The sequence below is a fragment of the Paramacrobiotus metropolitanus genome, unplaced genomic scaffold, assembly GCF_019649055.1.
Source record: "Paramacrobiotus metropolitanus isolate TYO unplaced genomic scaffold, Prichtersi_v1.0 Parri_scaffold0000006, whole genome shotgun sequence".
NCBI lineage: Eukaryota > Metazoa > Tardigrada > Eutardigrada > Parachela > Macrobiotidae > Paramacrobiotus > Paramacrobiotus metropolitanus.
This window is the reverse complement of record NW_026570226.1, coordinates 134111-160727: the sequence shown is the minus strand read 5'-3', so window position 1 is coordinate 160727 and position 26617 is coordinate 134111. Positions and strand designations below refer to the sequence as shown.

General features: G+C 39.9%; 6 protein-coding genes across 9 annotated transcripts; 2 read left to right on the top strand and 4 right to left on the bottom strand.

The window, feature by feature from the left end:
• The first annotated feature begins 837 nt into the window (after positions 1-837).
• LOC129581678 (probable endonuclease 4) lies at positions 838-3223 on the top strand. Its single transcript, XM_055472887.1, has 4 exons — positions 838-1019; positions 1258-1666; positions 1933-2418; positions 2774-3223. The coding sequence occupies exons 1-4, from the start codon at positions 981-983 to the stop codon at positions 2905-2907; spliced, it is 1068 nt and encodes a 355-aa protein (XP_055328862.1). The 5' UTR covers positions 838-980; the 3' UTR covers positions 2908-3223.
• Positions 3207-7733, bottom strand: LOC129581679 (calbindin-32-like). Its single transcript, XM_055472888.1, has 12 exons — positions 7348-7733; positions 7185-7267; positions 6657-6749; positions 6196-6282; positions 6076-6132; positions 5909-5992; positions 5782-5837; positions 4939-4984; positions 4813-4875; positions 4573-4705; positions 4388-4471; positions 3207-3644 (listed from the first exon to the last, which is right to left on the bottom strand). Exons 1-12 carry the CDS (start codon positions 7514-7516, stop codon positions 3586-3588), a joined length of 1014 nt encoding a protein of 337 aa, XP_055328863.1. The 5' UTR covers positions 7517-7733; the 3' UTR covers positions 3207-3585.
• A 588-nt stretch (positions 7734-8321) lies between these two features.
• LOC129581676 (calbindin-32-like) lies at positions 8322-11300 on the bottom strand. Of its 2 annotated transcripts, none has more exons than XM_055472885.1 (11): positions 11020-11300; positions 10812-10888; positions 10607-10699; positions 10238-10336; positions 10087-10143; positions 9896-9979; positions 9783-9838; positions 9658-9703; positions 9263-9325; positions 8945-9158; positions 8322-8878 (listed from the first exon to the last, which is right to left on the bottom strand). In XM_055472885.1, exons 1-11 carry the CDS (start codon positions 11141-11143, stop codon positions 8640-8642), a joined length of 1152 nt encoding a protein of 383 aa, XP_055328860.1. In that variant the 5' UTR covers positions 11144-11300; the 3' UTR covers positions 8322-8639. The 2 variants fall into 2 exon arrangements, with proteins under 2 accessions (XP_055328860.1, XP_055328861.1); XM_055472886.1 differs by having other exon boundaries at positions 8659-8797; positions 8912-9158.
• A 391-nt stretch (positions 11301-11691) lies between these two features.
• On the bottom strand, positions 11692-19852 carry LOC129581823 (RNA-binding protein 47-like). Its single transcript, XM_055473078.1, has 7 exons — positions 18652-19852; positions 18160-18269; positions 17055-17232; positions 16461-16704; positions 15893-15998; positions 12703-12789; positions 11692-12275 (listed from the first exon to the last, which is right to left on the bottom strand). The coding sequence occupies exons 1-7, from the start codon at positions 19418-19420 to the stop codon at positions 12015-12017; spliced, it is 1755 nt and encodes a 584-aa protein (XP_055329053.1). The 5' UTR covers positions 19421-19852; the 3' UTR covers positions 11692-12014.
• A 59-nt stretch (positions 19853-19911) lies between these two features.
• LOC129581826 (uncharacterized) lies at positions 19912-21986 on the top strand. Of its 2 annotated transcripts, XM_055473088.1 has the most exons (3): positions 19912-20094; positions 21107-21201; positions 21320-21986. In XM_055473088.1, the coding sequence occupies exons 1-3, from the start codon at positions 20037-20039 to the stop codon at positions 21653-21655; spliced, it is 489 nt and encodes a 162-aa protein (XP_055329063.1). In that variant the 5' UTR covers positions 19912-20036; the 3' UTR covers positions 21656-21986. The 2 variants fall into 2 exon arrangements, with proteins under 2 accessions (XP_055329063.1, XP_055329062.1); XM_055473087.1 differs by lacking the exon at positions 19912-20094 and having other exon boundaries at positions 20590-21201.
• LOC129581821 (nuclear cap-binding protein subunit 1-like) lies at positions 21813-26332 on the bottom strand. 2 transcript variants are annotated; one of them, XM_055473076.1, is made up of 15 exons: positions 26029-26332; positions 25843-25970; positions 25663-25763; positions 25446-25602; positions 25279-25386; positions 24782-24973; positions 24153-24709; positions 23935-24072; positions 23774-23877; positions 23415-23531; positions 23219-23315; positions 22804-23001; positions 22488-22701; positions 22261-22374; positions 21813-22195 (listed from the first exon to the last, which is right to left on the bottom strand). In XM_055473076.1, exons 1-15 carry the CDS (start codon positions 26114-26116, stop codon positions 22082-22084), a joined length of 2427 nt encoding a protein of 808 aa, XP_055329051.1. In that variant the 5' UTR covers positions 26117-26332; the 3' UTR covers positions 21813-22081. The 2 variants fall into 2 exon arrangements, with proteins under 2 accessions (XP_055329051.1, XP_055329052.1); XM_055473077.1 differs by lacking the exon at positions 26029-26332 and having other exon boundaries at positions 25663-25758; positions 25843-25962.
• Between the last annotated feature and the right edge of the window lie 285 nt (positions 26333-26617).

Here is a 26617-nt window from a genome sequence, read left to right as displayed (position 1 = left end):
AAACGGAATTACACTCGGAAACGTCAGAGGCAAGTAAGTCAGCCCTCAACATGTCTTATGTCAGAAACTGTTCTAATGTAGTAATAATTAGTACAGAATGAATTATATAAAAATGTAAATAGAAAAGCGCAGAATTTAAATAACTGGTACTCTTATTTCCAAGTGATAAAGTTACCGTTACTTCTTATATGGTACAAATTTATTGTTGTTCTTTGGGTCGCAACAAAGCATTGATTAGGCAGTTAAACAAGAACTTTCGTCCTTCCTGTAGGAAACTCCAGAGCAGCGAGTGGAGAACACTAAACACCCAAAGATTTCTGGCGATGCAGCAGCATGCAACGAAAACACTGCAAGTGGCTCGAACGAGGCCATTGCAACTTCTCGTACTTCGGATGGCGGTGTGTCTTCGTCTAACACAGTCCGTACAGATCACACGGCGAGTGGAAAATCTTTAAAATTTGTTGGCGCACACACTTCGATTTCGGGTGGGCCGCAGACTGCGGTGCTGCAGGCTGTCGAAATTGGCGCCAAAGCCTTTGCGCTTTTGTCCGCAGCGCGCACTTGGAAGTGTCCTCCGCTGAAGCCGGAAAATGTAGAGAAATTCAAGCAGGTTCTTACGGAATCGGGAATTGACGCTTCCAAGATTGTGTGCCATGGGAGTTATCTGATTAATCCTGGTACGGAGAAATCATGCCACCGCTGAAATTGCTGAACCTATTAAGTAGTTTTTAGGGTTGCTAATTCGTTGCAGTTTTTATATATGATGGTAAAATATTTCCTCCAGCTTTTGTTTTGTACATTTTGAACATTTTTTGAGAACAGTTTGTTAAGGTTCGAAGTTCGATTTTTTCAAGCGTGTGTCACAGATTTCCTTCGCTGATATCTTCATAACTGAATTTTGAGCCTAACTATTGTCAGTTTACCTTCGAAATTTTGGGAAGCGTTTTCTCCACGCGAATGCGACCAGGACATCCGAAATAATGCCTAAACGGAATTACACTCGGAAACGTCAGAGGCAAGTAAGTCAGCCCTCAACATGTCTTATGTCAGAAACTGTTCTAATGTAGTAATAATTAGTACAGAATGAATTATATAAAAATGTAAATAGAAAAGCGCAGAATTTAAATAACTGGTACTCTTATTTCCAAGTGATAAAGTTACCGTTACTTCTTATATGGTACAAATTTATTGTTGTTCTTTGGGTCGCAACAAAGCATTGATTAGGCAGTTAAACAAGAACTTTCGTCCTTCCTGTAGGAAACTCCAGAGCAGCGAGTGGAGAACACTAAACACCCAAAGATTTCTGGCGATGCAGCAGCATGCAACGAAAACACTGCAAGTGGCTCGAACGAGGCCATTGCAACTTCTCGTACTTCGGATGGCGGTGTGTCTTCGTCTAACACAGTCCGTACAGATCACACGGCGAGTGGAAAATCTTTAAAATTTGTTGGCGCACACACTTCGATTTCGGGTGGGCCGCAGACTGCGGTGCTGCAGGCTGTCGAAATTGGCGCCAAAGCCTTTGCGCTTTTTGTCCGCAGCGCGCGCACTTGGAAGTGTCCTCCGCTGAAGCCGGAAAATGTAGAGAAATTCAAGCAGGTTCTTACGGAATCGGGAATTGACGCTTCCAAGATTGTGTGCCATGGGAGTTATCTGATTAATCCTGGTACGGAGAAATCGCTTCAAATTTTCCAATAAAAATGCCACCGCTGAAATTGCTGAACCTATTAAGTAGTTTTTTAGGGTTGCTAATTCGTTGCAGTTTTTTATATATGATGGTAAAATATTTCCTCCAGCTTTTGTTTTGTACATTTTTGAACATTTTTTTGAGAACAGTTAACGAACGCGTAATAGACGTATATTTTACCGCCTTTAAGCCGCTGTTTTGGATGGCACAAGGAATTCCGGATGTAGTCTCGTTCAATTTTTCAGGATCTCCGGACGACAGCGTGTTGGAAAAGGCGCGGGCTGGCATGCTGGATGAAATGCAGCGTTGCGAGATGTTGGGAATACCGTACTACAATATCCATCCTGGTTCCACCTGTGGCAAGATAACTGTTGACGAATGCATAACACGGATCGCAGCATCGGCAAACGATGTTCTTGCTCAAACCTTCAGCGTCACGCTTTTACTGGAGAACATGTGCGGTCAGGGTTCCACTATCGGTGGTAAATTTGAGGAACTGGCCGCCATAATCGGGAAGATTGATCAGGCTTACCAGCACAGGGTGGGCGTCTGTATTGATACGTGCCATGCATTTGCCGCGGGGAATGATATCAGGACGGAAGAAGGATGGAACACTCTCATGAGCGATGTAGACCGCACTGTTGGTTTGAAACGAGTGAAGGCGTTCCATCTAAATGATAGCATGTTCGCATGCGGAGCGCACAGGGATCGTCATGCGCATATTGGAAAAGGTGCTCAGCAATTCGCAATTTCTCCAATTGGGTGTAATTGATAAATTCACTCATGAATGACTTTTAGTTTAAAGACATAACTTTCGTTGGAAAAGTGATCTATTTTATCATCACAAGCCTATCTTAAGTGGTGTAGGCTCTTTAATTTGTTCATTTTTGCCTGGTTTACTTTTGTACCGCTTACTAGCTGAAGAGTTTACTTGGAAACGCTGAATTTACGGTTTAAAGCTTTTAAATTATAGCTAGTGTTACTTTTACAGTGTTTATAGCTTTTTTATATTGTATTACTGCTGTGGCTTATCTATTCGTGTATGGTTGTTTTTAAGTCTTTACGGTAACCCTTTTTGTTACGTAGGTTTGATAGGTCTGGATGGGTTTCGCTGGTTGATGAACGACCCTAGAACAAACAATTTACCGATGATACTGGAAACAGAAGACTCCATGTGGAAAGAAGAAATCGAATTGTTGTATTCCTTGTGTGCAAATTGAAGCACTTTTTTAAATACGTAATTATTGACCACGAGGTGCGGTTGGCCATGCAGTATAAGTATCTCCAGTGCTTACGGCTACCTTACCGTATACGGACAGTGGACGTGCTAATAACTTGACCTTGGATACGATTAGTTGTTGTTTTTGTAACCTTTTGTAGCCTGTATTAACAATTTTTAACAGATGAGAAATGCCGGATTACTTTTGCACATACAATAACGGTTTCTTGGGACTGAATTTATGGTATGGTTTGGGTACAGTTTTGAACCGCCGTCACCATTTTTGGAAAAAGCTTCAAAAAATATTTTGATATTACGAGATCCGGAACTATCATACTGTATTTAATTTATTTTTGCTGTGCAGTACTAAGTTAAATAATATTAATTTTGCGAATGAGATATCCTGTTACCATATAGCACATCTGGTCGATATTCACTCGACCGTAACTAATTCAAAGACATCATAACAAATAAGAACAAATAGCACTACAATCAATAATCGTTGCCACAAAACTGTATAACTATGGACAAATATTAAAATTCCTGATGCAATAAGTATGTACGTATGCGTTATTTAACTTTTTCTTATCGAGTGAAGCCGAAGCGAACAGCAGACAGCAATACTTTACGGGAATAATTCGGCTACGAGACACGTGGATTGGAAATCTCTACTAGTTGCTCATTTTTTGGAATGGGTTCCAATTTCTTGAGCAACTTTCCCAGCTTCTGCGTAAAGACCTGGAAAGAACCATGATAAGTAACCTTTTCAAAACCAAAATAAATAGATGAGCTGAAAAACGATCGAAGGAAAGTTATTTTGAGAAAAACAGTTACGCAGCCTCCGGCTTTATTTTAACTACCTAAAACTACTGCCAGAAAGTGAAAAATTGTGCCTTCAAGGCGCGCAGTTGTGGTGCAAAGGCTGAAAGGTTCAAACGATCAACTGTAATTTTATTTTACTGTTCTGAAAAAGCTTGCCGCAGGAGATGTGTAAATATGTCACTGCAGTGTGGCAGAAGCCATGAGAAAATACTCTGCGTTAGAAAAAAATCATCGTAGCTTGGTTGCTATTTGATAGTTATATAAATTTGGAACGCAGTTTGCAGCTAGTTTGCCGACTAACAGCCCCAAAAAATGTTTTGAATGGATATCATGAAAACATTTTCCGCGTTTATTCTGCCGACTGCTATTCATATAAATTTTATACGGTGCTCACGGTCAGGTTAATGGCGACCGCCATAAAGCTAGCTGGGTTTACGATCAGTTTAAAAATGGCAATCCGGAAACGCCGGAGAGAGTAGACTTATAATCTTATATTGGTATCAATACGAATAAATACCGCGGCAGACTCTTACCAAATGTTTCTTATTTTTGTCATCAAATTTTGGTAGGATGCGTTATTATATAAATTTTAATATGCGTGTGGTTTAGTGGCAACTGTAAGGCGATTAGTTTACGGGCGTTCGTAGATGCATTCTTACCGCCTAATCCACTTCGGGTGATTGCCAACAATATTACAGCCAACTCTTTACGATCAATCCTTCCATTACCGTCAACGTCGCATCCTTGAAATAAGTAAATAAAATTAAATTAAATAAAAGATTTTGCAAAAGGGTAAGCATCTGTACATTGCTGGCAAAGACTTTAAGCGGTTAAGCAGTCGTACCTTTTAGCAATGCTTGTTCAATTTCGTACACATCCCGTGCGTCATATTTCGCCCCGGTAAATGCAACTTGATCTTCCAAAATATCGCGTACCAAGTTGGACAGCTCAGTACCCTCTAGCGTTCCGTTTCCGTCCTGCCAATATATATTATGACATCCAGCAGTGTATCACAACTTTTACAATGAAAGTAACGAAGAAGATTAACCCATAGTTCACCAGCATTTCGTGGCAAGTGATATACCTTGTCGTACCGGTCCAGCAACTTGTTTATATCGGACTGATTTAGGCGTTTAAGAGAATGAGCCTAAAATTGGACGGCATTTCAGAATTTTTCCCCAATTGTTGTGTTTGTGAAGGTTTTTCTTACGTGATCAAGTGTAAGTTTTACAAAATTCTGCTGCGCTGGAAGCAGTCTACAAACAAAACAATTATTGGTGACTAATGTTGACCTGTGCCGTTAGAGTTACTGCACCTTTCGGCACGTACGTGGTAAACCCGCGGTTAAGGGATTTGGCCCGGTACATAGCACTAAAATCGTGTACATTGACGGGAATATTCGCTTTCGCGCACTTTCAAACCCTTTTTTGGGTTGCTTTTTGACATTGTGTAGCCAAATGATTGGTGTACATATGAGTAAAATCCGTTTTCGCGCGCAACATCCGCTTGCGGAGTTATGAGGGTAACAAAATTCCAAAAAGTTTAAATGCATTCAGGTGTACCAAAAGTCTCATTATGGACCGATCCCTTTCAAACTTTGCACGTAAATGCACATAACGTTAACCATGAAGATCGTTTTGACACGGATCCACTGTTCTAGCATGTTTTTCAAATTTTAAAATGAATTTCAAAAAATTTAAAATTCATTTTAAAATTTGAAAAAAATCGTAGAAGTCTGGATCCGTGTCAAAACGATCTTTATGGTTATGTGCATTTACGCGCAAAATTTGAAAGGGATCGGTCCATAATGAGACTTTTGCTACACCTGAATGCATTTACAATTTTGATACCCTCATAACTTCGCAACCGGATGTTGCGCGCGCAGACGGTTTTCTCACCTAGGTATACAATTCTTCTGGCTACAAAATACCATAAAGCAATGCAAAAAAGTGTTTGGGAGCGCGCAACAGCGAAAGTTCATCTGGATGTGCACGAACTTGGTGCTATGTACCGGGCCAAATCCCTTAACGTAAAAGAATTGCTGATTTCGTACCTAATCAGTTCCTGCAGTCCCAGTTTACCATCATTGTTAACATCAAACAGTGTCATCTAAAGTAAACAAAAAATCATTATATTATAAAATGCGAAGGCTTAGGACTAATCGAAGAGCGGCTTTTTACCAGTTCCTTCGAATATTCTTCCAGTGTTTTTTCGTCCACTTTTACCGGTGGTTTTGCTCTTGCAAGCAGATCTCTCAAAAAGTTCTTTAAATAAAAAATCAATTTTTTGCTGAGGTAAGTTCAATATTAATAACTGGTAATACCGGTAAACGATTCGAGATACTCACTCTTAATTCATCTGATTCAATGTATCCGCTCCCGTCAACATCGTACTTTTTCCAAATCTGTACAGGTATAATAAAATAACAAATGTTACCACGATATATATATTCAGTCATCATCCGTACCTTCATATAATCTATTCCACTTTCAGGTGGGTTGACGGTTCGGAACAGGGCAAAAAATGATTCTTCCACCGGTAAAACGGCTGTTAGCTGTTTATGTAAAAACGTTAACACTTCAACCGTAGTTTTATAAAATACAAGAAGCATTAAAACTTTACGGTGAGACACATGCCGCGGTGCATTATCTGTGAATGAACCTAATATGGCAGAATAACCGCACAGAGGAAAGTCTGCGTGAGCTCAATATAAATATATTACGGAAACGTAATTTCCGTAATCGATTATGAATGATTCTTTAGAGTTTAGACAATATGCAAAGCGCGCAGAATGTAATTCTTGTCTCGTAAGTCACTTATGGTTAGTGTGTTTTTAACACAATGTAGGGAATCGATATGTTTATATGACAATGGTTTACATACATAAGTGGTGAATTGTACGGACTTTAATGATAAGATAATACTCACCTCACGAATGGATATTACGCCATCTTTGTTTTCATCGAACTCCTCCATGAACAATTCGTACAGCTGATCTGCTTCGGTTTCCGTAACATTTTGCTGTAATTGATATACATCATGTAAATATTAATAATGGACAATTTGCTATTGAGCATGCATTCATTAAATCTTTTCTCTATGTTTACCATATCGAAATCAGAACAAAAGTATGCTCCATCAGAAATACGTATACCATTGCTTTTTTTTGCAGTTGTAGAGTGCACGTATGGCTTACTACTCAAAATTCTTAGTGATTTGTCGAAAACAGAAGGAAATAGCAATTGCAAATTTGCATAAATTACTCGTAGATATTGTAGATTGTGTAGATGAAGTTCTTATAAAGATAGAGTATGAACAACCGGAGTATAGCCGGAGTGTAGCCGACACAAAAACATTTCGGTGGTTTTGATGCCGATATGCGTCGATGGTTGCAGTAAAGTAAAAATTAATTGTACAGTGTATTGTACTTCTTTGTTAAACAAATTTGAAACCAACCGGAGACGCCGAACTCAGCAGCGCAGAATTCATGAAATCTTTTAAGAAGCGCCGGATTTCTTCCTTTTCGAGGAAGCGGCTGGCTGCAAAAATAATTTCTCAGTCTCTTAAGCAATTAATTTTACAAAACTTAATACGTATAACCATGCACGCGTCTGCTTACCGTCCGCATCATAATGCTTCCAAATATCCAAAAATTTGTCGGCAGTTAAAGGCTTTACCTCTCCGTGATGTTTTTGCAGTTTGGAGTCGATGAAATTCCTAGTTTTAATACCTTTTCGCTTACTGTCTTTTCGCAAAAGCTCTTCCGCACCACGGAATGTGCTAGGCATTTTAATTTGTTATATTGGGAACTGCACGTCCGATACTTATTAGTTGGTCTGCTTGGCAGAGATTCTTTTAAAACTTGCAAAATGTGTCTATTAAACCGAATGCATCATAAGTTAGGGCTGGTTGTCCGTGGAATCCAGCTTAAGGCTTCTAAATGTCTTACAACAGTTATTACGACGTTGTGTACTGTATGTACTGTACTTGGGTGATTACTATAAAATATCTAAACAGTATTCACAATGTATGAACTTCCAGGAAACTGAAGGTACTGTTGTACCGGCGCAGGTAAGAGCATCTACATTACATACTACTACAAATACTACTCTACTACGAGTACAGGTATGCGAAAATCTGCTGCCCGACTGCTGAAATCTTGAAAGTCGTTATGGGAGTGCTTTAATGCCGCAGGGATCGTACAGTTAAAGTAACGGCCGCTGCATGTCACTGCGAACATTAAATACGCAACTTTGATACAGTAACCTTTGTCGAAAAAATGTATCACTCGCAAAATATAAAAAACAAAATATTCTCTACTAAAGTTAATTTTTAATGCAATTTTTCATGATTGTTGCTTCAACGAGGTGATAAAGAATAATCGACATATATACATGCATGCACGATCAAACAGCCTGTAGAAGTGAATAAACAAGCGTATTGAGTACTGGGTAGTATTAAATGTAGATGCGTGCCCTCAAATTGAACAATACAGATTGACCATATTAATCAATCACAAAGTAAGCGCAAATTGTTTATTCACGGTGCACCATCTATGCTTTATGGAGTAGAGATTAAGTTGGTACTAGGTACACACTTTTACAACCAAAACACGGCCGGGACAGAGTTAGTTGCGTATCGTACATAAGTATTCCGTCAAATGGCAAGACTACACACAGTAGGAAGAACATAATTACAGCATATATTTACTGTTCAGTGTTTCAAGCGAGATTTTTTTCTTGAACATCGGTAGTTGAACAATCAGAGGCGATGATGACTTAAATGTCTTATGGAACGGTGTTTTAACAATGAGGTGTAGACAAAGATGTCACTAAACACGAATAACGGAAATACCTAAACCAACTTCAAGGAAGACAAAAATTACTGACACTCTGACAGCAGGACAAAGATTTAATTTTTTTCGTCATCTTCTTTGCATTTTCCAGTCGGGCCCGATAATATAAACATATCTTTTCGTACCAGACGCACGCGGGTAGTAAATTCGTCCGCTGATGTGTTTGCCGAACTGCCGTTTCCGGTATTTTGGGTAATGGGTTCATTCTGTCGTTCTACGTAGTTTAGACCAGCGGAATCGTTATTACGTGATCCCTCATTGTTAGATTCGCGAAAATCTCGATCAAAATCATAACCTGAAAAAATTGGAAAAATATTCCATCACGTACCTTACTAAAGATCGGATTTAACGTATCCTTCACCGCTTCGCTGTGAATTAGCAATGGCCAAGAGCAAAACGGACAGCTCTTTGGCATTGAGTCGTCCATTGGCGTCCAAATCGCACGCCTTCATCAAGGAAGCCTTCAGCTCTTGGACATCACCAGCCGAAATGGTTTTACCCGGCGTTTGTGATGCCACTAAGACATCACGTAACAAGTTATCCAGCTCTTCGGCTTCCAGTGTACCGCTGTTATCCTGTGCAATGGTCCATGTATATGTAAGACTTGACGACGAAAACTCATCAGAAGATCTAGAGTCCCTTAAATACCGCCGAAATTAAGAGATGATTCTATACAAACCTTGTCATAATGTTCTATTAGCAATTTCACATCGTTTCCATACAGTCTATCCAGGGTTAGTGCCTAAAGGAAAGAGCACACTAATATAACCGCAGCAAATAATGTAAGTATATCTGTACATGTACGTAATCGGTAATGAGATATAATTGTATTATTTTATTGTGTGGGATAGACTAAACCGAGTACGAGACTATGAGTAATAATTAACTGTTCTGGTATTATAGTATAATTAACTTTAACAGTATAATAATTTATTTATTTAACGGTCAACGGTTTATCGCTGAATATGGCGCAAGTGTCTTCAGGCCAAACCCTTTTAATATTATTTATTAAAAATTAAAATAGCCTTTACTGTGAACAGGCCAGTCACACACAGACCTCCAAAATGTTCATACCTTATCGAGGACAATTTGCACGAAGTTTTCTTCTTTTGGCAGCAGACTGCAAAATAATTAATTAAAATTTTATGATGTTTAGAAGTAACATTTCTAATTATGCTTGTTTGCTACAATAAACTTACTGGACTAATTCCGATAATTCAAGTTTGCCATCCTTATTAATGTCAAAGATTTCCATCTACAAAAGGAATACATTTTGCATCTTTGTTTTGCGGTGATAAAAAAGTGGACATGCAATTTCTCGTGTGTATCGCTCCAGCTTTTTTTCATTTGCAGCTCCATCCGGATTGACTTTTGCCAGCAAATCACCAAGAAAGGACTAAAAGTGATAAGGTGTATAGTTATTGTCTAATGAGTACCGTGAAAGCTCTGTTATATTACAAAGTAATTGGCCATTCCACAATCACAGTACGTTTATGTAAGTACCTTGAGCTCATCCTTCTCGATGAATCCACTTAAATCTTTGTCATACTTTTTCCACGTCTGTAATATAAAAATACATAATTTGCCACTCCGCGTTCCACTGTTTTCGAAGCCAGTATGGTTTGAGAAATACTGTTGTAAATTTGTAATGTACCTCCATGTAATCTTTTGCACCATGTGAATTGTTTTCATGCTGATTGCCGAGCCTGTATAGAAGGTAGAACCGCTGTCTAGCTGGAAGTATATACGATAGCTGAAAATACACAGAAGTGAATTTTTATCTTAAAAACTGTCGCTTAATCCTTATCGTCAGTTTTTATATTTATACAAGTAGCAATTAAAAGGTTATAGTTATGCAGTGAATTTTAGTTTTTAGGGAGCTGCATTGCTTGCAACAGTTTGAAATTTGAAAAAATTGTCAAAGGTCACAACACTCTTGACGTCTGCTAAAATTTGGGACATCGTATAACCAAAAAATATTTCTCAGTACAACCAAAAATACTTCTCAGTACAAGTGGCTCACTTCCGTAACAGAGATCTTCCCATCTTTGTTTTGATCGAACTCCTTGAGAAATTCCGCTTTGAGCTCTTTTGCTTCCATTTGTGTCAACTTGGCCTGTTATCAGGAGGAAGATTACCCAAAAGATGCAATACACCATCATTAGTTCAGATCAAGCTGGAAATTATTATATGCTGCAAAACCGATACCGGCAGTATCACATATTTACTTTTGTTTTGCTCAGCGCTGAGTTTAGGAAGTCGTACAAGAAAGAGTCAATCTCCTGGTTTTCCAAATAATTGTTGCCTGAAAAAAAACTCACAAGTGTTTCAAAGATGAAAAATAGCCCTGCTGCTATAAGGTACCAGCAGCACAGCACAAAAAAGTGAAGAAATAGTGTAGCGCCGATATTAACGATTTCGATTTTAACCACTTGCCATCTTTGTCATAGTGATTCCAAATTTCTATAAACTGCGTGGCCGAAAGAGGTTGCAGTTTTCCATAATGCTTTAGGAGTTTGGTGTTAATGAAATTCCGAGTCTGTGCACCTTGTTGATACATTTTCGCGGATTACGGACAAACAAATCAGGAAGACCCGTAAATTTCGCTACTGACAATCAGCACAAGCCTTTCACAACTGTGCGCAAATACGCCATAGCAATTAATGCAATGCAGTGTGCACTGTGGACTGCTAAATTCTGATTTTTGAGTGTGCGTCTTCTTCGATTGACGCTTCTGGGCGAATAAACCGCACTTTCATTTTTATTATATCGAACTCTTTCCCGGAGGGTAATTACTGCCATTTTTTAGCTGTTGTCCCTTGTAACGACTACGTACTTGATAAAATCTTTGGGCAAATAACACAAAACACTCCCATTAATTGTCCTTTAAGTATCTTCATACAAATCGGATACTTACTGCAAATATAATATTCGTCGACGGTGCCTGTTGCATGTACTAGTACAGTATTATTATATGTTGCGGCCTACGTTAGGTATATGAACATCCAATCATGATCAGTTACTGTAAACGCGAAAACTGTAAACTTACTGCGTTACAGGAAATAATTTACACGAGATAATGTCAAACGTATTAAAAACGTAAAAAAGTTATTTGCTAACTGCTTTATTTTGAACCATATTTATAAGGATGACTTCGTAGTGCACATGGATAACATTTCGCATTTCGTAAATTTTGCATAAATAAATAAAAAATATTTAGAACAACATCCGCCATTGACCACATAAATTAGCATGACTTATAACACGTGACTCGCACCAAGCGAATGCGCGTCAGTATTAGCAGTTGATTTGAAACCAAGAAAACCTAGCTGCGCATGGCTTCGCGGTGAGTACAGTATTCTGATGGAACTTTTTAAAAAAGCATCACAGTTGTATTGGTCATCGGCACTTTGCTCTCCTACTGCCACACACTATGCCTGGTGGAAATTGTTGAATTCGGTAGGTCCCCCTTGCGCTTGGACGTCACCGGTTGGACCAGAGTGAGGCATTCCGTTGGTAATTGTCATACAGGGCATCTGCACGCACAACTGCGAGACCATCTCATTGATGTTGGGGTGTTGAGGACTGTGCGGAGAGTGGAACATTCCAGATGGCTGAGGATGCGCAGGATTAATTTGCGGGGCAAACAGAACGTGCTGAGGGTAGTAGTGTGGATAACCGGGTACCGCATCCTACGTAAAAAAATTTAAATCCTTTTCAACCTCGTTCGTCATGCATGAATCATTTCCTCTGAATCCCTGCATTGAACGTACTTTTCTTTCCTTTAATTTTTATTTATTGCTAGATTTTTTGTTTATGTTTGTTGTAAAACTGCTTAATCCAAAGTTAGTTCACAGTCCACCATTGAATGGTGACCTTTCCAACAAACCCTGTAGATTATCTGCAGCTAGTTCATAACTGAGGAGATTCTGTAATCTGCTGCTGTATTGCTGTATTGCTGCTGCTGCTTCTGCTGTATGTTTCTCCCGACTAATACAACTAATATTAAATTATGAAAACTACTTATGCACTTTCTCTCCTCGATGTGGAAACTATGATGTATGCGTGGTTTTTTAACAGAATAAAAAGCTTATTAGAGCGCTGCAAATGAATGCATACCGGCAATGGAAATTGTGCATAGGCTTCTCCCATTCCATTCGTGTAATTCATTCCTAAAGGACTCACTTCTCCACTCTCTCGATACTCCTGTACACGAAACAACGAATTTATATTCTTTCGTGGTTTTCCAGGAAGAAAACTACATCCCAATCTTTATGCAGTTATTTTGTGTACTTACATAAGCACGTTTAGCGAAGGTAAAAATAAGTCCGTATGAGTTAGGATTGCTGGAGAGATAATGTGCTCACCAGCCAGCATTAATCAACTTTTAAAACTTTAAAGTAAACTGTTTATACGCAGACAGTACATGTGAAACTGAATAAATACGCATGTTTCTTTCGCTCTCTGATGGCGCATGGTAAATAATTTTTGCAATTTAAACCGTACTCGTATTAGTACTAGTACTCGTGTTTTGTACTCATACTAGTTTTGGCGTTTCTACTTCACGCACTAATTTTATTATCAAAAGAGCTAGAGTACAGACACAGATGGCAAAAAAAAACTCGTTTAAAACTGCAAAAATGTCCAAAATTTGATCAGATCTCATATGAACTGTATGCCGCTAATTTAAGATAATCTTTATTTGAATACAGTACCCGATGATACTAAATGAATTACGACCGAAGTAAAGCTTGTGAAAGTTTGTAACTGCGGGGTTGGCAATCAGCTATTAAGTTTTTGCGGTAGGTTCATTGAACCGTGACAGGTTCTTATATGCGGTATACGACTAGAATCAGTCGTAGCATATATGAAACTGTAGTTTCGGTTTTTGGTCTTCGATATCCGTGTGTAAACAAAAGTAATTTTTGGCGCCCGTAGAGTACGGAAGGGTCCGGCCGGTTGAAGGAAGCGGTGGGGCCTAACAGTCATGTGACATGAGTCGAGTAACGATGCGTGAAACTTGTAGATGGCGTTGTTGGCTCGGCATCTTTTTTAGGTTACATTATGTGCTCCTACATTAAGTATGTAGGAGCACCTTGCAATGTGCTGTACATTATGCAGGAGCACATTGCATCGGTTTCATCGGTTCTTGGAGGAGAAAAACGGAATTGTAGTACCCAAACAAACGTAATCCAATATGCTCCTGGAATGTGCTCCTACATATGTAGGAGCACACTGCAATGTGCACCTACATATGTAGGAGCATATTGCAATGTACTCCTACATAATGTAGCAGTACATTGCAAGAGCATATTGTATGTGGAGATTATAAGGGGTAGGAATATAAAGTGCTGAACAGAGAATTTAATAATATAGTAAATTATATTAAAGGTGATATGTTTGACGAAATGTGATAATGAAGAAAGGGTGTACTAATCCAGTGTAGCGAAGAAAGGGTCTACATTGAATTTGGGTGAAGATAAAGGGATTTTTACTGTAGTATGGTATAAATATATTCGACTTTCTGGTTGTCCGTATTTGAGTGTTTAATAAAGTGTTACAGGAAGTGGAGTGTGTTGCGGGTTGTAGATAGTGATGGATTATTGTGGAAAATTCAAGAAATTTCGAGAAAGTCGATTGCTTAATGGAGCAGACTATTATGTTTTGCTCTGATGGTCTTTGATGTGTAGGAACATGTGGTTTGTATATGGGAAGTAGGTTAGTAGGTACATTAAAGGTTGTTCGAGAAAATGTATAGTTTGATTGGTTTGTTGACTGGACTTTTTGAGTTCGGTGGATATATAAGAAGTTGAGGAATCTTGTGTTTGAGTTATTATGGAGTGAACGAAGTATATGGAGTGAGCAAAATGTTTTTCTTGTTGGTTATTTTTTGGTGGCGGGTGTGGATTTGTAGATACTTACTGGTTCAGGTTGCTGTCTTTTGTTTGGCTTTGGTAAGTCTTTTTAGGTTGAGTATGGTTTAGCAAGTTTTCTTTCATACATTATTTTCGTTTAAGAATTCTTTTTTTAATAAAATAATGGATGGTGGTTGTGATTGTAAGAAATACATGCGTCAGTATATGCGTGATTATAGAAAGAAATGCAAAATCGAAACTGATGGTAATTGTAGCAGGGAGGATAATGTGGGAAGTGGTGATGATGTTAGATATGAGAATGTAAAAGTTGAAAAACAAAAATGTAATCGGAATACTAAAGGTGGTGCGTTTTCTGGTATGTTTGGAAAAAATTATTGGAGAATTTTTGGACAATTATTGGACAATTTTTGTAAAGGGAACGTGCTAAGCGACATTTGCGGAGTATCGTAATACGTAATGGTTGTCCGGGTCTTTTCTTAAGCATTACTTTACGATTTTGTCCTGAATTGTTGTGTTTTGCTGACCCTGTTAAGTTTACATTTTTGTTTTTTAACTTCACATTTTCAGTGTCTAACATCATCACCACTTCATTATCTTCCTTGCTACAATTACCATCAGTTTCCGTTTTGCGGTTTTTTCTCTATGATCACGCACATGCTCTCGCATGTATTTCTTGCGACCACAACCAGTTTCCATTATTTTATTAAAAAAAACAATACTTAAAAGAAACTATCTATGAAAGCAAACTTACTAAACTATACTCAACCTAAAAAGACCAAAGCCAAACAAAACACAACAACCTGAATCAGTACGCTTCCGAAAATCTAAACCGGCCACCAGAAAATAACCAACAAGAAAAACATTCTCCTCACTGCATATACTTCGTCAAGTCCATAATAACTCAAACACAACGTTCCTCAACTTCTAATATACCCACCGAACTCAAAAAATCCAGTCAACAAACCAATTATACCAAACATTCTCTCGAACAACCTTTTAAAGTACGTCCCAGCCTACATACCATATACAAGCCACCTGTTACTACACATCCAAGACTATCAGTGCAAAACATAATAGTTCGCTCCATTAAGCAATCAACTTTCTTAACTACACAAATTACTACTACACAAATTACCACCACCAAAATGACTGTGTAAATCTATGGAAAGTTACAGACTAAACGCGCAATTTTCAAGGTCTCAACTGTAGTAAAGAAACACCCACAACCTCTCATGTCCTTCATACACTCACAAAATTCTTTCCCCTACTATTATTATTCCTTTTATATACACAAATCCGAAATTATTTTAAATCCCAGTATTCCTGTGTCTTATCCCGTACCTGCCGCTACACAATCGAGAGATTGTCCACGCAGTGTATAGTGTCCCATACGATTGTTAACAGAATGTTGAAGATTTATTGAAAGTGCTTACAGGGGTATGCATTCCATTGGGAACAGCAAATCGTTTACGAGTTCCAGCTGCATTGCGGTAATGGCGCTGCTGTGGTAGGGGACCACGTCCAAAAACCGGCATTGTTCTATTCGAAGGAAAATGAAGTTGTAGATGGTCAATCAACGTGAAGTTTCTTCTGCCTCATCAACATGCATCACCATTCCAGACTTTTATATAAGCAGAATGTCACAAATGTAGTAACGTGCCTAACTGAATGAACTACAAAAAGGTATTCAGTATTCTGATTACTTAAAGAAAACTAGAACAGCAACGACCAAGACAAAAAACATGTTTTCTCTGACAAACTGAAAGAGCTGATTACCGACCGGAAATTCTCAGTATTATTTGACCTTTTTTAAGGGGACTAATTCCAGCACATGGCCTCAAATCTATGCCTGTTTGTGGAAACTCATCCATTTGCTCGCAAACACACACTTTTAAAAAAATGCATTATCGTAGCTACGAGTGCTAGTTGAATGATTTGTTTATAATTTTATTAAACGCGTAAGAAACCATACAAAACCTCAACAGAGAAGTACGAACGTACTGCTGGTTATTTGCCATATTGAAATAATGCATCTGGGCCAAATCCACCGGAAAATATCCTCCACTGTTGTATCCGACAGGACGGTATATTGGGTTATGATTCCATTGTTGATTCGGTGGAATATCCCACATTACACGGCGACGCAGATCGGGATGTGCTGTCTGGTCTGGTTGCTGTGACTTGAGTTTGGTGGACGGTGGTTTAGCTAAGGTCACCTCTATGGGCGAACCGTCGACATCAAGACCTTTCATGGAGAAGAGACCAATGTTTTATGAACAGATATAAGCAGCGCTGATAACACCACTTGATATGATACAAATTGCAAACATTAAATAGCTGCAATCATTACAATCATATTTATATTATTTGAAAACGCAATTTGAAAACGGAGCAGAGTTGTGATTCGCAAACATGACAAAGTCACTTACCAACAGCAGCTCCAAAACCAGACATACGACCAAAAGCAACAGGAGCATTTTTATTTTGATTGGCAATTTTGAATCAGGAAAACGTTAAAAAATAAATGTACTGTATATGCATAATAATTGTGTAGCAATAGATCCCCAGCGCTGTACGAAAGTGTACGTAGGTTACCGTTCAGTTCCGAAACTGCGGCTTCTGCATCTTTGCGATCCTGGTAGTGCACGAAGGCAAAATCTTTGAGCTTTTTGACTTTTTCAATGTTGCCATTCCGAGCGACACCAGAAAAAATCTCATACAGAGTTTCTTCTGAGGTATTCACTTGAAGGTTTCGCACATAAACTATGCGAACCTGTGTAACAATGAGAACACGTGAGTAACAACATTCAAATCCACGTAAATAGTAATGCATGCTGCAGTACAAAACCTTATTATGGTGCCAATACATACAGGAGACGTCTCGGTCTGTCAAAAATTTTTTTATATGTGCTCGTAAACATTTTTAGATAACAAAATGTTCCGAGGCTGTATCAGGGGCCAGACATCCATAATATAGTAATCCCAGATGCGGTAAATATCCCCTTTCTATGTAATTTCTTCTGATTTGTGGTGCAATACGGCCTCAAAATAATTTGCAATAGTCGAGTTCAAAGATTACGTTGCAAAAGAAAGGTAAACTGACATTTTGACAGATAATTTCTTCGGAGCCGATAATCTGTCAGGAACAGATTATCGGCTACTTAGGTCGACAATAGGTACATAATAATATAAAGAAATTTTGCTTGCAGCCTTCTCGTACATTTTGTAAATGTCTGCTCTTATTGTGTTGCAAGCTATCAGACCATTATCGAAGTGAACCCGTGTTGCACGACTTACAACCGATAGCCAAACTATTTGCACGATAGCGTCAATATCTAGAAACCAGATTAAATAAATTTCACCTAATTTTAATTACCAAAATATATGAACCAAAAACATATGTACCCACTGTTCACCTGTTTGCAAAAATCAAGCTTATTAGGTTTTGTGTATAACGTTGTGTCATACTTGCGTTAGGTGCGCAACTTGCTCATACAACGAGCTTTCACACAACCCAAGCACAACTTGCTCGTTGCAAACGTACTGAAATATTATTATAGGTAAATTGCAAATTAGTGTTTATATACAATACATAATTCAACCTAGACTACACAACGTCTACATCAAAACTCAGAGTGTACAAACTCAGCTCGCGAGCTTGCGGTTACTATCGAATCTCTGACTAATTTTGCTTACGCACCTTATCCATCACATCTTGGTCCACTTCCGCCTCCGGCTGAGCCCAATCGACGCAAATATCCTTGCCCCACAATGCCACCCTATCCCGCATTAGCTGCCTCCGGACAATAGCTGCAGTGATCGAGTTTAATAACAAAATGAATTTTTTTCGGCTCAATTGTTCGGTAATACCAAACAACAAGGGTCACTGCATAAATTGTTTTGTAAACTAACATTACTGCAGTTGCGCATGTACAAGCGTTACTACAAATATCGTCGTCGTTAGTCTTCAGTTTTCCGTATAAAAGAAGAAGATACTGTACATGTAGTTAACTGTTACATGTTCTTTTACTCAATATCAGGCCGTTAATGCACCGTACTTAGCGCGCTTATAATCGCGTGTATAGCAGTGTATACGTACGCAACGCATTGTGGTTTCGTTATTTAATAAATTTTCGCTGAATAGGGTTACAAACAAAATTAACTAGACAAAGATTTTTTGTATACTACGGACCTGCATCACGATGAGAAGCGAACTCCACAAAGGCGAATCCGCGATTTTTGGTCTTGTCCTGCACGGACGGATACATAATCACCCTTTGCAAGGTACTGGTACATATTGTCGGTATAGTTCGAATCTCTGCCTCAAACTCCTCCTTCGTTTTATCCCGTGGCAGTCCACCCATAAACAGTCGACAATTGTCAACGCTTCGCCGAACACCAATCTTATGACCGGGTCGGATTTCCTTGCGATCTAACGTCTGGATGGCTCGCTTAGCCTCCTCCGGCCGAGTGAACACCACAAACGCAAATCCCCGGTTCAGCGCGCCGTCCATGTGGTTACCAATGCCATTCGGTAATAACATCAGCCGTACCTCCCGGATCCGGCCGGACTCTTTGCAGAAGGCAAAGATCTCGTCTTCCAGGAGATCTTGTGGCAGGCGCCCGAGAAAGACTTCACAGCCGCGCTGTGACATTTTGCGCAAAGAATCGCCTGTGGCCGCTTCCATGGGAAAAAGTACACGACGCAAATTCGGTTCATACTCAACGGTGCATCCGGTGTCATTCTTCAATTTAGACAGCACACCATCGACATCCTCTTGGCTTCGGTGAATCGCCGGGGTTGGGTTGTTGCTGTTGTTGTAACGCGTCAGCGGCGGGTTGTTGTAGCGAGTATTATGCGGTGCACGTGTCGGCATGTGCTGGGAATTACGTGAGTGCGCAGCACCCGCCATGGGGGCTGGATTTGTGGTCGCTGTACTGTCCACCATTATGTCATGCATAGTGGAAAGCAAAATGGACGAAACACGATACACACTCACCCGAAAAAGATATTTCCAAATCGATAAGAAAAAAATCACAACACACTCACACCGAATTATTTAATGAGTATGTCTATTATAAAGGAAAAACAGGGAAACGCAGCCGGGAACGTGTGCATACCGATGAGGGGGGCGGAAATCACAGAAGTACTATGCAGCAGGCACTGGCTGTTAAACCAGGCCATAGTACTCGCCTAATCTCGCGGGTAGGAATGAATTGACGAATATTGCGGCCGTTCGATCGAATGCGATTCGGAGTCCGATCTTCCTTCCAAATGTAACCCCGATAACAATGCTTATTGCATTTGGTACACACATTGTCAAATTTAGATAACGTGTGACAACGCTATTGGACATCTTGTGCATACAGATGATACACATTACTCTAATCTAAGAAAAATTGACTCATTAAAAGTTAATGCAGTTGATTAAATGTCGGCTTTGGCCGGTGGTTTTAAGCAATTATAATCGACAATGATCTGAGTGTAGCATGGTTGTGATTGCTTATGATGCGATTACTCCTCTTGCTTCGTCTTAGTTTAATCGAAGCAACTCGAACTGATGTCGACAGCATAAAATGATTTGTATAAACATGATGACGTGCGGCATTTGCAAAGGGACTTTGTCCTCTTATGGTTAGTTTCCAACGCGACCTACGCCTTGCGACTGTTTGGTGTTGTGGTGCTTGCAGTGAACGCTGGTGATGGCTTCAACACAGCAAGGATCAATGTGGCATGCACCACACTCCTGCACCATCTACACTAAACCGACATTACCTAATCAGTAACAAAATCGTCTTAGGGATTGTTAAGTATATTAACGTGTCTTAAGTTTTATTAATTGATGACAATTCTGAATTTGTTGCTCGTAAATATTCTTCAGATTGTGTAGAAATTGAAATTTCGATTATTTTCGTTTCTGCTTATGGGGATTGCTTTGAAATGGCGTAAATTAATTTCATACTTGAAAATTGAAATAGGGCATATTACACTGTATATTCCCTATTTCTATGCATATGAGCGTAGTGACGCCGTAGTCATTGTTGCAGACAGTTATGGGCGTTTGGACGCCGTCACGGACACGTACCTGAAAATGCTTTACATTTTGAAATGGAAAAGTTAGCCGAAAATATGCATATTGCATACCACCTTCATTGGTGCATTTCCAGAAATTAGTATTACTGATGAAATTTGAGAGGTACCCATCGGTAGTGACCAAGTCTTACAGGTTGCAGTAGGGCAGCTACTCTAGGGCTGGTAGCCACTGGGGACTGGAAGTGGAGAGTGAAGCGTGAGAAAAACTTGCCGCGAAATCGTATCCCCACCCCAGAGAGGTGGCAGGTGCGGCACTTGTCCCATTTTTTTACACTTCAAATAAACGGAAACTTGAACTTGAATTAACTCCATAACTGGAACTCCATTAAAATTTAAACTTGAATTTTATTATTACAGTACTCTAAACGAGCCACAAAAATAACCTGATCACAAAAAATTATCAGAAGTGGTTCTTGTTATTTTATTGAGGAAATGCTATTATTTCTGAGTACATCTACAGATTTCTATAGCAGACAACAGAAAGAACATTACGCATCCTACTCTAGATCTTGGAAGGTATTTCATAATTATTTGAATCCAAATAGCATTTCAGCAGGACGTGCGTCGTCCCTATCCGTTAGCATGGTTATCCGAATCATGAGGAGCCTGCCTTTCTTTGTTCATGTTTCTGGAGCGATTCGTGACACGGTAAGTCACAGCACTAAACCTGAAGTTCTCCTGTTTTCTCTGTTGGACGTTTGAAATTTCTCGGTTAGTGGCCATTAAGCATTCCCTGTCATTAATCTGACAGACTGATGATTTTTAGGGTTTGCATGGTTCTGTTTTTCGCGACTGCACGCACGCATCATTCCTCTCTTCTTCCCACCATGCCTTACACAGTTCGGCTGGAATGCTGGCATGCAAAAATCAGGAAGCTACGGTGAGGCTATCCAGTCCTGCGCAAGCTAGAAAACCCGGGACTACACCTGCGGGAAAACTGGATGAATTTGATCAGTATGTGCATCCTGACGCCGAGAAAGAGCCTCTGCAGGCATGGCCAGACGGTGTTAATCCGCACACTGGCGAACGTGGCGGACCAAAAGGCCCCGAACCTACACGCTACGGTGACTGGGAGCGTAAAGGCCGCGTTTCGGATTTCTAGTTCTTCGCCAGAAGAACAATTTTGCTCGTAATCCCCACAGAGAGGTCTAGCGTCGCTTGGTGAGGCGAATTGTAATAAGTGTGCAACAGCAGTCTTACCGTACTAAATTATTACTGAAAATTCAAAAGCGTTTAATGTGTGCGAAAATTACTCCGTCTGTGATCATACTTTTAATGAATACGGGTCCCTGCTCCGTACTGTAACAACGAAACAGAAGCAGCTCTAATAGACTTTCCATCGCATAAAGCAAACAGTTGTCGTTTTTAACCAAAATCTTCCGTACAGAAATGAACTCTGCGCAACAGCCAAGTGGCAAACAATAAGTATTCCCCCAGAATCTTGCATATTTACTATTTAGTACACAGGTAGAAATAAAAACAAAAAAGTACCGTCCGTATAACAAAACAATCACAGCAGGCAATATTCTCAATTCAGCATGGCAGCGTATTCGTTATACGCATGCAGGATTGCCTTATCAATTTCTTTCGTGAAAACCAACTTTTCCAGTGTAGTGTTGTACGGTCGAATCAGCTGATAATTCTGAAATAAAACCTACATTCAAGACAAAAACTCAATTTTACAAAAAAATAAAATCCATTATTTACCGTCATCAGAATAAACTGCATGTTCCCGATAGCTGTTTTCCACCACAGCGATTCAGTAATTTTAGCCTTGTTTCCCTGCTGCTCCAGAAAATCCGTAAACGCCATGACGAATCTCTGAATATTAAATATGCAGCCATCAGTAACAACATCCGAAGGGCGGAACCCAATGTCAATCGCTCAAAATGGACAAACTATTTCCGATATTATAATTTTTAGAGCGTGCTTACCTGAAAAATGACCAAAAACATGCTTTTTTGTTGACTAAGGCTCCGGTCATAGGCTTCTTCCAGCGTCTCCAACATTTCTTCATTTTTATTTTCTCCTTCGCCCTCTACTGGCTCCTCTGCACGATTTTTCGCTTCTGCCAGCTCCGTACGGCAGCGATCAACCAGCGCGGACACCCGATGAATGGTCTGTTGAAGGATTTCCCAGAGAAAGTAACTACCAAACATAAACAGATATCATCGTACTCAAAATGTACGAGGTAATTCTGCAGTTTCCACAAAGCAGTCGGAAATAGAATAGGCGCCGAACCACATGTACCGGCTGAAATGCGCTTTCATGCGTGGAGAAAAGATCCAGTTAACCACACCAGCCGGTTCGATTAATTGCATTCGAAGCAGACGATCGACCAACGTAATCAGAGTGTATTCTCGGTTTTGAAAGAGTTCGAAAATGTTCTGAAGGAAGTAAAGCTGCTCCTGTTCGCTGCTGAGAAGATCGCGAATGATAGGAGCAAACCTACAATAAGAAATCTGGATGCAAACTGACCGTCGCTAATTATGAACTTATCGGGTAAGTAATTTAAAGAATGATTCCAGCAGCCCATTAGCAACACCAGGGCAACGTATTAAGTTCTATAAATTAGGTTTCTTAATGCCAAAATCGTGAAGTAAATTGAACCTACAGTCCTGAAACGGTATTCCGATTTATTATAATATTTGTAAACCAAACTCACTTGGTCAGTGCAGCGAAGAGATGAGTAAAGGTTTTTGCTGAAAGGCCCAGTACCACGTGCACGAACACATCGATTTGTAAAGGATTAAATTCGGAATCTGAAGTAACGCGAATTATAAATATTAGGTATTAAATTATCCAAGTCAAATAAATCTGATCACATTTCACGTTGATCAGCGGCAGTTTACAGTACGTACCATCGGCATCCTCGGGCTTTGGTACGCTCCGTATAATTTCAGAAATTCGTATGGGGTCTTTTTTGCCAACCATTTCCTGGTGAACCTCGATAGCCTGTTGGCACCCGGCAACACTCTCTTCAAAAAACAGTCAAACCGATATCGGTTATGCTGAGATTCTGTTTTGAGAATTGGAAGCTTTCTTCTGCTGCACGTAAAGACCAACATACTCGTAGTATTAAATAGCTGCAACTCAATGCATATCAGCACATTCATCGCTTTACGAGCAGGAGGAAAAGTTCTGGAAGGTTTGACAAGGAAGTGTAAGGCATGTCGTGCACCTACACTTACAAATTCACTAAACGCAATTTTTCAAGTACCTGGATTTTCCACATCAAACTTTCTTTCCAGATATGGTGTTTCCGGTAGGAAAATTCTGAAGCGCTGAGGTGCTGTCTCCGCAATTCTTTCGTAATACGACAATCTACAACGCCATACCAAGATAAAACAAATCATAAAAGTTCAAACCTTCGCAAATTACCGAATGCAATTCTGGAATACTTCGGAGACAAACTTCGCCTTGGGATGATCCTTGTCAACACTCAAACAATCGCTCCAGTCATCCCATGTCCAGCGGTAATCATAGTTACTCAAATGGTACGCAAACCATGACGCCAAACTGTCCCACAAACAAAACAATCATAATCAATAATAAGCCAAACAATTTTCAAAACACATTTCAATTTTTTCACGTTGTACCGGTGCAGGCAGCTAATGTTCAGATTTTCGATCCTCTCATACAGCAACGAGACGGCCAAAGCTAGGGTCTGCAGCATGACATCCTGTCGCACTTTACACAGTTCCAAAATCGTAGCTCCATACATGATATCCTTATGGGGAGATTTGGGCAGCTGCATCAGTTGCCCCAACATTACTTCCGTTACCACATAATCGACCGGTACATTCACTTGCGTCGTCGGGTAGTTCAGTAACAGTGTCGCGCACTGCCGCCGATCTTCGTAATGTTGGACAATAATCCTTTTCAAGTCGTCTTCGATCAAGAACCGCTCAATGGAGTTCATAGGTGGCAGCGCACTTCCCTCTGGGCAGTCGGTGTAATCGAACAACCGAAATACCACTTGCGGCAATGGATATACACTGTCTTCTTCATGAGCCGCCGGACTCAACTTGGGCAGATTATGTGCCTGGCCACGGGTAACAATAGCTTGCAAGGTGGCGTAAGGCCGGTTGATGTGTTTCTCGCGCCACTGCCGATTCTTCAAATCGTCGACCTGATTCCAGAGGGAATCGATATACTGAAATGCAAATAACACTGTTCTATAATACACTGCAAAGCATCAGGATAAACAACAGTGCAAAGAATGTACATCTTCTTGTGGCAAGGGATCATCAGATCGGATGATGCGGAGGGCATTAACATGCAAAAGTTTTCTGCGGGATGTATAAGCCACAACATCATCCAGCAGCTTCTTGAGATCATCAGGCCGGCTGAAATTCAGTTTTTCACCGATCCATGGCAGACAGGAAAGGACGGCATAAGTATACCAGTCGGAACGTGCCTGGATTACACACAAATAAATATGATACTTAAACTTTCGCTTTTACAATTGAGTTATTCTAAGCGATTACTTTCTTTCTAAATTCATGAACTGTCAAAATTCACTCAATTATACCAGTAAATAACAAAATCGGATCCATATTTTCATAACTACTTCATATCATTAAAGCACTACAGTACCAGAGACTTTCTGTTCAAAATGGCTAACTGCAAAATCCGAACTATACAACTAGCAATATAGTGAATATACTGTACAACTATCTCAGTGGAACACTGAAAAGTGCTGTAACTTAACAGCACACTCACCTGTGGGATATTTTTTTCAAATGTGACTTCCAGCAATGATTCCAGAGAATTCACCAGACTTGACAGGCTGATCAAATTGCAGTTGGCGCAGTCCGCAATTCCCCGGAGCTGCGGACACAGACAAAATATTTTAATTTGGATCATAGCTTTACTATAGAATCCCTCACTATTAGCTCGGCCTGGCTGAAATCTGGTTCTTGAAGCGCGGCCTGGAAACGTCGAGCCAAACCCTCAACAAACTCTCCGCCAAATGAATAATTGTCCACATTCAGAACTCCCGCTAAGCACGTGTAGATCGTAATCTTCTCCGGCATAGACGTCGCGCTGCAACCATCAAACTACTTGAACTGATGCGTGATAAGAATATAAAACAGGAAGAATTACCATTTCAGGAGAATATTCAGAATGGTGTCTTTGTAATTGGCGATATCCGAGCTGAGAACCTTGGCCAGGTTTCTGATGTTGTTCTCCAGCGAAGCACTACTCTAAAACGCCAGAGATTTAACATAGATTGCATTCCATAGATTGTATTCTTAAGGATTATATCAAGCATGGAGAACAAACCTTCTCCCCGAGGCGAGTAATAAGAGATTCTAGCCTTTTTTCGATATCATTGGTTCCCGTTTCGCGCTCCGCTTCTTCCTGCTCGTGATCGGAGCCCCCACCGCTCATGCGACGGTTCCCGTATTGATCTATTACCAAATAATCCTTTTATTCGAATTCCGTGACAAATATCAAGTCATCACTTACTAAAACGTTGCCCTCCACGACCTGGTCCTGCATTGTCAAAGCGGCGAAAATCGCCTCGTCCACGACCGCGGCTGCCGAATCTGTTCATCGTGGACTTCAAGGGAGTGACACAGCGGCTGGAAAACCTAGTGTGATGCCCACGAAAGCTTTCTACACCATAAGTCAGCAGACCCTAAAAGGAATCCCGCTCTTCAGCAGAATTTCAAAGGTACGATTTTGAAAAGCAAGTACTAAAATCGATTATTAATCGTAAATTTAAACTGCTTTATAACACATCATGATCACAATTAACAATTCAACTTTCCAGTCTTCGAATAAGTACATAGGTAAAAGTTCAAAACAGAAGCCTAACGTAACACCCACCATGTGGTGGTCAGTGTCAGACATGTTTTAATTTTAAATGTAATAATAATTATTATGTTACTGTATTAGTGTATTGTAATTCCTTCAATACGAAATACCAGTACTTCTCTGAGACCTTTTATTAGTCCTTTGTTTGTTTGTTTGTTTGTTTAATCAGCTTAACGTCTACAACAATCAGGTAAACGCCTGCACGAGGTTGCAGACAAACGTTCAAGATCAGCTGCCA